At 34.8% G+C, this 13056-nt stretch overlaps 1 protein-coding gene across 1 annotated transcript; it reads right to left on the minus strand.

The window, feature by feature from the left end:
* Positions 1–4116: 4116 nt before the first annotated feature.
* Positions 4117–12983, minus strand: LOC136347571 (arrestin domain-containing protein 3-like). Its single transcript, XM_066297677.1, has 12 exons — positions 12719–12983; positions 12233–12415; positions 12103–12173; positions 11939–12048; positions 11719–11887; positions 9412–9581; positions 9272–9355; positions 9100–9223; positions 8932–9046; positions 8785–8875; positions 6971–8698; positions 4117–5301 (listed from the first exon to the last, which is right to left on the minus strand). The coding sequence occupies exons 2-11, from the start codon at positions 12342–12344 to the stop codon at positions 8638–8640; spliced, it is 1107 nt and encodes a 368-aa protein (XP_066153774.1). The 5' UTR covers positions 12345–12415; positions 12719–12983; the 3' UTR covers positions 4117–5301; positions 6971–8637.
* Positions 12984–13056: the final 73 nt, after the last annotated feature.

The following is a 13056-nucleotide window of genomic DNA, read 5'->3' on the forward strand; positions in this document are numbered from 1 at the left end:
AAATACAAAAAAAAACAATCCTTACATAGAAGAAAAAATAAATAAGTTCCACTTATGTACATACGTTCAAAACGCATCTCAAAATTAAAATGATACAGGTCAATATTTTGATTAAAGAACATTTGTGTATGCAAAAAAATTATCAAAATTGCACAGGGTAAACAAACCTTATTGAATTGTATAGATATTTGTTGGGATTTAGTTCAAAAACACCATGGGTAGATATACAACAGTGAAAGAGCGCGAATTAGTGATAATGCACCATAAAAAAGGCAAGTCCATTAGGGCAATTGCTGAAATTTTACAAAAGAGTGCCTCAACAATTCAACATATCATAGAAAGATTTAAACGCGAGAGAAGCGTCAAGAATAAAGTCAAAAAAAGCGCAAGAAAAATTTTCACCGATGCTGATGAACGGTGGATTGTAAGATGTGTGAAAAGAAATCCCCCTATAAGTGCCCCCAAACTGACCGTTGAAGTTGAAAAGCATTTACAAAAATCAGTGAATCCAGAAACCATAAGAATAGTTTTGCAAAAGCATCAATTCCATGGTCGAATAGCCAGAAGAAAGCCGTTCATTAGTCCTAAAAACCAAAAGATTAGAGTGAACTTTGCCAAGGAGCATTTGGATAAGGAAGAAGAGTTTTGGAAACGAACTTTGTTCACAGATGAAAGTAAATTCAATCTCTTTGGGTCGGATGGACGTGGATATACAGTAGTGGCCAAAAGTAGATGAACACGTATTATTCACTGCATTTTTAATGATTCATACCACAAGTCTCTATAAATTTTAATACAATTTTTCCACCAAATAACTAATAGAGTGTCTTTCCTAAAGAAATAAATAAATGATGGATTTTTTATCATATATTGTTAATGTACATAGAAATGCAAAAATAGCTCTGGTCAAAAGTAGATGAACAAAAACTTTTAAATATTTTTGATATTTATCGATTCGGTTTTGAACGTGAGTATCTTGGTGGACGATAGTAGTAAGCCACTAGAATAATTCATTAAAATGCCACGAGGTGTTTATGTGTCTGAAGACTTAAAAATAAGAGTGGTAGCTGCAAATAATGCTGGAGTGAGTCAAGCACAAATTGCAAGGCAATTTCAGCTGAAAAGATCCACTGTCTGCATGATAATTAAGAGGTGCAATCAAAGGGGAGATACCACAATTAAGAATAAGTCGGGACGTCCTAGAAAAACTGACCCAAGACTAAATAGGGCCATTAAGAAGATGTCTATGCATGATCCCTTTCTTTCATCTAATCAAATAAAGACCAAAATAGAAGAAATTGGTTTGCCTTCTGTTAGTTCTAGGACAATAAGACGTAGACTAGTAGAGGCTAATTTGTTTGCCAGAAGACCGGCCAAAAAGCCTCTACTGTCAAAGAAGAACGTTAAGACCCGATTACACTTTGCAAAGGAGCATCAAAATTGGACTGTAGCACAGTGGAAAAGGGTTTGTTTTAGTGATGAATCTAAATTTAATATGTTTTCATCTAATGGCAATGTGTATGTAAGACGTCCTCCTAACACTCGTTTATTGCCTAAATATACCAGACCAACCGTAAAGCATGGAGGAGGATCAGTGTTAGTTTGGGGATGTTTTTCTGGGTACGGTATCGGTCCACTTTATAGGATCGAGGGAATAATGGACCGATTTATCTACAGGGACATATTAAAAACTCACATGTTACCCTATATCGAGGAAGTTTTGCCGGTCACGTTTATTTTTCAGCATGATAACGACCCCAAACATGCGTCAAAGATAGTTAAGAAGTTTTTAGAAGATGAAATAGTACCTGTTATGACATGGCCCTCGCAGTCACCGGATCTTAATCCAATAGAAAATTTATGGGAGATCCTAAACAACAAAATTAGGACAAAAACCTACTCGAATAAGGACCAATTATTCATAGCATTACAAGAAGCATGGGCGAGCATGGATCCATCTGTTATTGAACATCTCATATCGTCAATGCCCAAGAGATGCAATGAAGTAATAAAAAATAAAGGATATTACACAAAATACTGACTAATAATACTGTCTCAATGGTTTAGTTAATAAGAGTTTATAATATTTGAAATTATGTTTATTTTGTTCATCTACTTTTGGCCAGAGCTATTTTTGCATTTCTATGTATATTAACAATATATGATAAAAAATCCATCATTTATTTATTTCTTTAGGAAAGACACTCTATTAGTTATTTGGTGGAAAAATTATATTAAAATTTATAGAGACTTGTGGTATGAATCATTAAAAATGCAGTGAATAATACGTGTTCATCTACTTTTGGCCACTACTGTATATGGAGAAAGCCCAATGAAGCCCTAAAAAAAGCCAATTTAAGAGCCACTGTTAAACACGGCGGAGGAAGTGTGATGGTTTTGAGGCTGTATGTCCAGTGTTGGAACGGGCAAACTGCATTTTATAGATGGCATTATGAACGAGAACGTGTATTTGAACATACTACGGCAAAATTTGCAATGCAGCGTAGAAAAATTAGGTATTTCGAACAATTTAATATTCTATCAGGATAACGATCCGAAGCACAGCACCCAAATTGCGAAAGAGTGGCTGTTATACAGGGTGAGTCGGGAGGATCGTGCCAAACTTCAAAAGCGTGTTGTACATGAAAAATAAATGTAAAAAAGCTCAAATGTTGTTATCCGATTTTCGTTTGTTTACAAGTTATAGCGTAAATAAAATTAAAACATAAAATTTAAAAAAATTATAAATTTCTTAAGAAATTCCATAAATGAACGTTTGGATATCATAGTAAATGTTCAAAAATATTGCCATTAACTTTTAAACATTTTCGGCTACGTCTATGAAGAGCATTCGTTGCGCTCCTGATTGTTTCATGTCTTTCTTTAATAGCAGCTGCAGCATTTCTAATGCGTCGAATTAGTGCATCTTGAGTGTCCACTTTTACTCTGTACACTTCAGTTTTAAACCAACCCCACAAGCAATAGTCTAGTGGTGTGAGGTCTGGAGACTTTGGAGGCCAACTAATAGGACCACCACGACCAATCCAACGTCCAGGTACGTTTATGGTAAATAGAATCCAAGTTAAAAAATCTTATTTACGCTATAACTTGTAAACAAACGAAAATCGGATAACAACATTTGAGTTTTTTTACATTTATTTTTCATGTACAACACGCTCCTGAAGTTTGGCACGATCCTCCCAACTCACCCTGTATAACTGTCCGCACGTTATAAAAACACCACCACAATCACCCGACCTTAATGTTATTGAAAATCTGTGGTCTAAATTGGAAGTAGAAATTAGGAAACATGTAATGTCCAATAAAGACCAATTAAAGCGCGCTCTTCTTGAAGAATTGGAGAAAATTTCCCCCGATTTCACAAAAAAGTTGGTAGAATCCATCCCCAATCGTCTTCGAGAAGTAATCTTATCTAAAGGCCTACCAACCAGATATTAATTTATTAGTAAAACTGGTAAAAAAGACGTGTATCATTTTAATTTTGAGATGCGTTTTGAACGTATGTACATAAGTGGAATTTATTTATTTTTTCTCCTATGTAAGAATTATTTTTTTTTGTTTTTACTTGTACATATTGTAGAACAGATGTAGCTTAATATATTAAAACTCTTGTACTTTAAATTATTGTTTAGTAAATAACAATTTGCTAATAGATAATGATTTCCGTGCAGGTGTATCATTTTCACTTCGAGCCACTGTATGTTCAAGGAAAAACAATGGTTTCAGTTTCACCAGTGGCAGCCTCGTTAATGTGACCCTGAATATTTTAAACGAAAAATAGGTTGCAAACCTGGATTTCTTTTCACTAGGAACAATTTTGTGAATGCTCCATATTTTGGACAAAAAAAAGGTCTCGTGATAATTTTTTTATTACGTTTACTGTTTTCGCGGGAAAAAATATTTTTGCTAATATCAAAATTACAAAACTAAATTAGAAAGAACAATTAAATAAGGCGTTAAAAATGCCACTCACCTACAAGAAAGCATTCGCATATATCGCGCCCTCTGTGAAAAATCCTCGGTATTCCATGAAAACGGTTAACTTTGTAAGATATGTATATTCTAGAGACCTTTTTTTTGTAGAAATATCGAGCATTCAAAACAATCATTTTTATTTAAAAAAACACATTAATGTATTGTATTTTTTCCGTTAAAATTTCAAGATCACGTCCATGACGACGCCACTAATAGAATTAAAAATGTTATTTTCTCTTAAAACACGTGTCTCTACATCTAATTTACGCCCTTCAATTTTCATAAAAGTATGCAACATTCAAATGGACTTATTAAGGGGAAACATTTATAAAAACGTATCATTTTATTTTTAAAACAGGAAACCAACACGGGCCCATATTCATGTGTACATTTTTCTGAAAGCCTCCTACACAGTCAGCCTCTGAATTCTTGACATATTATCACGAGCACCTTGTACAATTGAGAAATCATTAATAAATATCTCTAATACGCAGATATTTTCAAAATTCAAGTGCAACGTGGATCGCTACAGTAATTCTTGGGATAAAGTATACGCACTAAAAAAGGACGTAGAAATATTTTGAAGGTTTCAAAGCCATTGATTGTATCGTTGTTATCGTAGGGCCTATGACTCGTACCTTTGCAAAATGCAAATTGTAAAGTTTTTTTGTATGTTTTCGTACCGATATCGTTTTTTAAATGATTCAGTCGTGTGGTAGTGCGGCGGCATGCAAGATGCTCATGATCGCGAATTATTAATCCGGATAATCGGTCATTCGTTTGTTTGAAGGATGAGAGATACGTCACTAGTTCAGCTGACATTTAGTGACCGAACATGGGTGTCGTGACACCTGACAGTTACTAATTGAAAATGAATTTCGTGTGATTGAAATTTAGTGCGTGAAAATTTGAAATATTCCCGGAAGATCTTCGACATCTGGTATGTCTTTTTCCTAATTTCAGTCATCATGCGAACGAACACAACATATTTAATGCCTTACGGAGCTCTAAGTTATTATAGTTCATCCAAATTTGGGCAACTTAGTTTTTAATAAAAATGTCAACTTCGCCAAATTATCCAGATCCCCATGCTGGACGCTGTTTTAACTCATTCAAAGCTAAATTTGATTAATTTTATGGGTTCAAATCACCGTGGCCGTTCTCAAAAGTTTAGATTCGCTAAAATAAAATTTTCCATATCTCGAGCTATACGAAGCTAAGTCTGATACGTTTGGCCCAATGAAAAGAATTACGCTATCTTGCCGCAATTAATGTAAACTTCTCGACATCAGGTATACAGGGTGTCTCAAAAAGGTCTGTACAAAATTCTACCACAGATTTCTGAGGTCAAAACATGGCGATTTACCTTAGTCCAAAAGTGGACGGTTTTCGAAATACAGGGCGTCAAAGTGAAAACAAAAAAAAGCAAAAAAATTCATTTCTTGGTTGGTAACGCTGCTACCTACACAAAATGTCGTGTCGGACGGTTTTTGGGGATGAGAAATCAGAATCCGTTTACATTTTCGATGCACAATGTAGAGGGCGTTGTCAACCCTCTTTAAAAGGGTATAACTTTTTCATCACCCGGTATAAAATTTATTTATGACTAAACCTGTGTTTTCCTACATTTTTTAAGGAAAAAAAGTCTCTTGTTAAAAATCTCTACGAGGCTTCCTTCTTGAGATATTTGAAGCTTAAAGATCGCTGCATGTCTTGAACAATAATTTTAATGTGCTACATATCTATTCTTGCAGTTGGATCGAAAAAAATCAAAATTAATAAATTAATTTTATTGTTACTAATATTTTATTTACGGATGAAGCTTGTTTTTCGAGAAGTGGAATTACTAATTTACACAATGAACATGTTTATGCTGATGAGAATCCGCATGCTACGAAAGTGGTACATTATCAACATGAATTTAAGATTAATGTGTGGGCAGGAATAATTGACAATTTTATTATTGGTCCTGTCACTTTGCCGCACCGATTAAGTGGTGAAAGTTATTTGGAACATATTCAAAATACAATGCCAGAATTAATGGAAGATCTTTTACAACTTCGGCAAGATATGTGGTTCATGCACGACGGTGCTCCGCCACATTTTACTATAAATGTGCGCAACTATTTAAATCAACAGTACCCACGAGGATGGATAGGTAGAGGAAATGATGCTCCGGCACCATGGCCACCGCGCTCACCGGATTTAACTCCGATGGATTATTTGTTATGGGGGACTCCCATAGTCCATGGTATACTTCACGGCCATAAATAGTGAAGAGGAACTATGGGGACGAATTCAAAATGCAGTAAACATTTTAAAGAACGACGAAGAATTGATGAATAGAGTACATTTTAATTTCTTGCGTCGGATTTATCTTTGCATGCAAGTCAATGGTGGTCATTTCGAACATCTACTAAAAGTATAATTTTTTCGTGTTTATGGTTGGTATCTATGTTTTCAAGTAATTTGTAACTTATTTTTAAGTTTTGATTTTTTTCGATCCAACTGTAAGAATAGATATGTAGTACATTAAAATTATTGTTCAAGACATACAGCGAACTTTAAGTTTCAAATATCTCAAGAAGAAGCCTCGTAGAGATTTTTAACAAGAAACCTTTTTTCCTTAAAAATGTAGGAAAACACAAGTTTAGTCATAAATAAATTTTATACCAGGTGATGAAAAAGTTATGCCCTTTTAAAGAGGGTTGACAACGCCCTCTACATTGTGCATCGAAAATGTAAACGGATTCTGATTTCTCATCCCCAAAAACCGCCCGACACGACATTTTGTGTAGATAGCAGCATTACCAACCAAGAAATTAATTTTTTTGCTTTTTTTTGTTTTCACTTTGACGCCCTGTATTTCGAAAACCGTCCACTTTTGGACTAAGGTAAATCGCCATGTTTTGACCTCAGAAATCTGTGGTAGAATTTTGTACAGACCTTTTTGGAGACACCCTGTATATTGGACATACTGTGTACGATTCCGTTTCGCGTATCGTTGTGGTGATTCAACCAGTAAGCTGTACTTTTGCAAAAAGTGAATTGAAGAGTTTTTTTTTTGTATATTTTCCTACCGATATCGGTCCCCGCAGGATTCAGTAGAACGGTAGTACAACAAACAAAATGTTCGTATTCGTAATGCTGTAAGTTAATAAACAGTTTGGTGGTAAATGGTTTAATCTACGCCCTACGTTTACGATTCGCCGCCCACTGCGTGCTTTTTTAAATCATCACCCGTTACTTAACTATTTTTAATCACAACCTATAAATAGGGAAACATCTATATCAAATCTTGTAGAAACGTAAAAAATTTACAGGGTGTCCCATTATAAACTCTCCCTGTTTTCACAGTTTTGTTCTAATTTTTGAAAAAAATTACGCCTTACGTAAAAGGTATTGGATTTTACCTAAAGATTTGAGCACAACATATTTGAAAGATACAAGATGTACCAAAGAAAATTGGAAGACCAAACTTATCACAATCCATATGGAACATGTTCGTCATTTGCGACAAAAATCTTAGAGTCAATATCATAAGGGAAGCGTCCCATTTAATAAAATACAAGATTCTCCTGCCACGCTTTCTTGGGACACTTTCTATATGTCAAATATGGCTAAAATTCAAATCTTTGGATAACTTTTTCTTTTAAAGGGCGATCATTAAAACCCTATGTTGCGCGAAAAAATACACTTAAACTTAGTTCTTGCTAATTCGTTATTTTCCGTTTTAAAAGTAATGAATTCAACTTACCCCAGTATTTCCTTACTAAAAATTATTGGGAAAAAATTGTTTTATTAATTATTACTATATCATTGAACTTATCTAAAAAATAATAATAATAAACCTTCACTTTGCTCATTGATAAATTATTGACTGTTATCTCATCAAATTTTTGGCTGTGAACTATAACGAACAATTAATTATGAATTGTATATTGTCTACTGTACCCATAAGTTCTGAATTTAATTGATTCTAAGTCGAAATAAAATAACTTTGCTTTGCGACACCTAAAAATAGTGTCATTCGTCGGAATTGTTACAATAATACTAGACACAAAAATTCCTACTTAAAATAGGTAATCGTTTGCTTAGTCTACATACAAAATTGAATGTGTCCTTACTCCATAGAAAAAAAAATGAAATTATTGAGCGGTGATTAATAAATGCTTAATTTTATTGATATCAAACCAATGGTTAATTTCCGTCTCTTAAAATTGCTAGCCAAATGTGACAAAATGATCATTCTACTTGAGTCTGAGGACATTTCCAAGACAATAACAATTCTACTCAATTCTGGAACCTTAGAAAATACCACACTGAAGCAAACAAGTTAGAAAGCCGGCCATTATTTCGTTATGCTTAATGTGAACTTTTTGAATATTGGAATTCATAGTTATGAATCTCCTCAAATTATAAACGACCGTGCCACTTTGAATAATAATTCAACTCAAAAATATTATTTTTGCTGCATAAAATTATTACTACAATTAACATCCTTATTAGTCAGTCTTGATGGTGATTTTCGTAGGGAAGCGTGTGTATGTGTGTATAGAAGAACTTAAAACTTTTCTTTACCCTGTGAAATACACACTATATAATAACGACAGAAAAGAGTTATTATTCTATTATTGCCCTTTAGTTTTCTTCGGTTTTGTCTACTGTGACGTAAACGGGTTTGTATAGAACTATTGGTTCCCTATAAAAAAAAATCATCATAGTATTACCATTTTGTAAGATTAATAAATAATGGCCGCCATAACGTCAAGATTGAAATTGTTTTACCTTAAATAGTGTTCATTGCCATCGTATACCTGCCCCAAAAGAAAATCTGGGGCCAAATATTGTCCCCCTTCAACATGCGAGCATGCGTGTTCTAAAAATCCCGAGTAGCAAAATAAGTTTAACTCAATATATACATATGTCACCAACCGTATTTTATCACCGGATGCTTGTCGCTATTCGGTATTCTGAAGGGCACAGTTCCGATGGTCAAAGGCATGTTTACGCTCACCAAATCGGCCTCTTTTTGTGTATCCAAACTTACCTTTAGGTGGAAAAAAAAATTATTTAAACAAGTTATTATTTAACCAAGCTCACTGTTAGTATGTAGTAGATTTGTATTAAACGGCAAATGTTGATCAGCGATGTAGGAACGGGGGGTATCACCAGCACATTGGCACTGTCCCATTTTATCCTTTTTTGAGGTTTAACGGGGTTTCCCCTAAAGCACACTTCAATTAAGCCAAACCCACTCAAATCAACTACGCACCTGTACTCTAAAACAACACTTTTGAGCTCCTTGGATACCCCCAACACACCTCTATCAATGAAAAATTCGCATATCTGCTCTAGTCTATATAATAGAAGTTTGAATCAAATTGGGGCTGTGGCCGTTAAGTGGCTGCTTACTTGACCCTGAGGCCCACTTCCTCTTCCCCTTGATTATCGATAGTGACCTTCAGCTTTATACTCTCTTTGCACACGTAAGCGGATCGTTCCAGAATGCATTTCAAGGAAACTGTCCCTTTTTTACAACACCAGCAGCATGTAGAACGGCGATTCTCCAGGATTGTAGGTTTCTGAAAGGGTTTATTCCGCTTGTAATGCGTGCCTATGGCGTAGAGATCATTCTTTAAAATATCCTTTTTCATAATGGGGCGTAAAAAATGTGCGTTTGAAGGAATTTTGAAAAAATGATTTTTTTATTTTTGTCGTGTGTTCGGAAAATATGTAAATATACAGGGTGTCCTCGAATTACGTGGCCAAAATAATACCGCAGATTGTTTCAGTGAAAATAAGTCGATTTAACTAAACTTCCCTCAGTCCAAAAGTTGATAATTATGGAGCTACAGGGTGTTAAAGTTGAAAAAAAATCACATTTTCTTTAATATCTTTCGATTTCTTTGAGTTAATTTCACGAAATTTCATATTTGAGGGTGTTTTAGGATACGAAATTCAAATTTATTAACGATTTAGTTGTTTCTTCTAGGGGGCGCCACAAGCGACCATTAGGACACATTTAAATCTCTGTAACTTTTTCGTGCCACGGTGTATATTATTTTGGTATTTAAAAACCTTTTTCCCTACCTTTTATACTTAGAAAAGGTATACTTTATTGACGTCGCTAGAAGCAACGGTTTTGGAGAAAAATGCATCTAAGCCTGATGATGCATGCAAATTACCTTAAAATTATTTTCCGTTAAAAAAAATTAAGTTTTTCAAAAATAATTATTAGTAAAGGTATAACAATAAGTTTTCAAAATCAGATATTATTAAATAGAAAACAAAAATAATAATTAACAAAGAAACAACAACAAGCGAGAATAACACTTACTAATTAATTAAATAAACTTATGTAAATTGTTGGTTTAATTTTTTTTCATTTAATCTGCTATCATAACAAATGTTCAAAGTGTTTACCATTTTCCTGTATGCATAAGTTCATCCTTTTTAAGAAATTACATTGTACTCTAAACAATATTTCAGGGGTATTCTTCAATAATTCCACTTCATGAATTATTCTTGCCTCCAATTCTTGTCGCGTATGAACTGGAAATGCATAAACTTTTGATTTCAAGGCACCTCATAAAAAAAAATCACAGGGTGTCAAGTCTGGTGATCGAGCCGGCCAATTCACAGGTGCATCACCTCCTCTTCCAATCCATTTTTTTTTTTTTGGAATTTGGAATTCTACGGAAAGGATATTTTTCCTTGTAAACTCGTACACTTTTTTGACTATTACAACGGCAAAGTCCATAAACTAACAGCATATCCACCATTTCAGAATAAGTGAATTTATTGGCCATACTTATGGATATTTACAGGAACAAGAAGCGAAACTGACAAGAAAAACTGAGGGCTAAATAAAAAAACTGACATTTGAGAAACAAATTCAAGTGTTAAAATGTCAATTAAAAACATAGCCAACTGAGTTATTTACTTAAAAGCGCCAACGCAAATATGCAGCGCATTAGAATTATGCGTTTTTCTCCAAAACCATTGCTTCTAGCGACGTCAATAAAGTATACCTTTTCTAAGTATAAAAGGTAGGGAAAAAGGTTTTTAAATACCAAAATAATATACACCGTGGCACGAAAAAGTTACAGAGATTTAAATGTGTCCTAATGGTCGCTTGTGGCGCCCCCTAGAAGAAACAACTAAATCGTTAATAAATTTGAATTTCGTATCCTAAAACACCCTCAAATATGAAATTTCGTGAAATTAACTCAAAGAAATCGAAAGATATTAAAGAAAATGTGATTTTTTTCTTCAACTTTAACACCCTGTAGCTCCATAATTATCAACTTTTGGACTGAGGGAAGTTTAGTTAAATCGACTTATTTTCACTCAAACAATCTGCGGTATTATTTTGGCCACGTAATTCGAGGACACCCTGTATATGCAACTACAGATATTATTTTTTCCCACGAGCTGTAGGCGAGTGAAATAAGTAACACGAATAGGAAACGGTGAATATGTATCAGTTTTATACACTATGTCAAAAGTTTGCTAAAGTATTAAACATCGCGAAATTATGTGCGATTTCCATAGCTTAGTAATTACTACATAGCATACTTAAGAGATTCATGCGCATATAAACGAAATACACGTCAGATTAACAAAATGTCGTCTTCACAATGAGTCGCTAGGGAGAGTCGCTAAGTACACAACTAAGGTGACGCACGTACGTCAATTATGAAAAATCATACATCTTACCAAATAATGTTCATCCATGCAATCAATATGAGGCCCGATTACCGTAAAGTATTTCATCCCTTGAGGAGGGCTAGCATAGGGCACATCGATTGTAACCTTAAAGAAGTACCTAATTTGCCCCGCGCGGCTTTCAAACGAACATGGAAGGGCCGATTCTGGAAGATTGAATCTGGAAATTACTTTATTACGTCTTGATTGAACCCACGATGGTAATACTGACTTAAAGGGGAATTTATGCACTCCCCTGGGTAGGATAGGGATGGTGGAAATCAAGTTTTTTTCACCCCAGATGGTTTGGCGTTGGTCCATGAAGTATTGGTCGCCTTTGATCTGAGAGAAATATGTAGCTTTTCAGATGCATTGGAGATGATTGAGATGACTTACTGTGCGTCTATCTCCTGAAAGCATCACTTTCCATTCGGCATGTGCTTTTCCTCGCAAAACTACCCTGATACCTATATGAATAGAATGATTCAGATTTCACTCACTTCCAATAGTTCAAACTGGAACTCACTTCTAAGTTTGAAATTTTCGACTGTATCCAAAATGACTTTGCCACACACACTTTCTCCTGCGTAGAAATGTTCCCGCTCCAACTGAATATCGAATTCCCTTATGTAGTCCATGTTATTGTCTTTTCTTTGGCACGGGATTCATTTTCCTTCTTTGACGGTTAAATCGGAAATTTCATCCAACACTAGGTGGAAAAGTTAATTTTATTAGAAATTAAATACGCAATTAACTGATCGGTTGCAAAGAAAAATAAATAAATCCGCCTGCGGCTGGCAAGCTATTATCGGAGTTATTCGATAAATTTGAGTTTGAATGCGGCCAATATAATGTTGGGAAATTTAATCCAGAGGTGGAGTATGCCAATGGAATGTGGCGGAAAAGTGAGAGAAATAATCCGCGAATTCTTTGATGAAAATCTATTGTTGATATTGTAAATCCATCGGAACAGAAACGAGATATTATTAAATCAAAGATATCAAGAGCTCACCTTTTAGTGTGTTGCTGGCACGATTTCCCTCCCTCGACCCCCTCATACAGGGACTGATTTCACTATTTACCCTCCCCAATCACCTGCACAAACAGAGAACAGACCCGTCAATACAGGCAATTGATCGATATTTCAAGTAAACAAGCACTTCAACTGTACTAATTAAACGACGGCTCTGGATCCAATCGTGCCGGGTTTTGCGCGAAAATCAAATTAAAACTGTCGGAAAAATAAGTTATCTATGTCAGCTGTTTTTTCGCGAAGCTATTGATCGGAGGAAAAACGCATGCTTCCTTTCAGTGTTTTTGTATACAGCGGCCCAAGGATAAGTGGGAAAA

This window comes from Euwallacea fornicatus, chromosome 29 (assembly GCF_040115645.1).
Source record: "Euwallacea fornicatus isolate EFF26 chromosome 29, ASM4011564v1, whole genome shotgun sequence".
Lineage (NCBI taxonomy): Eukaryota > Metazoa > Arthropoda > Insecta > Coleoptera > Curculionidae > Euwallacea > Euwallacea fornicatus.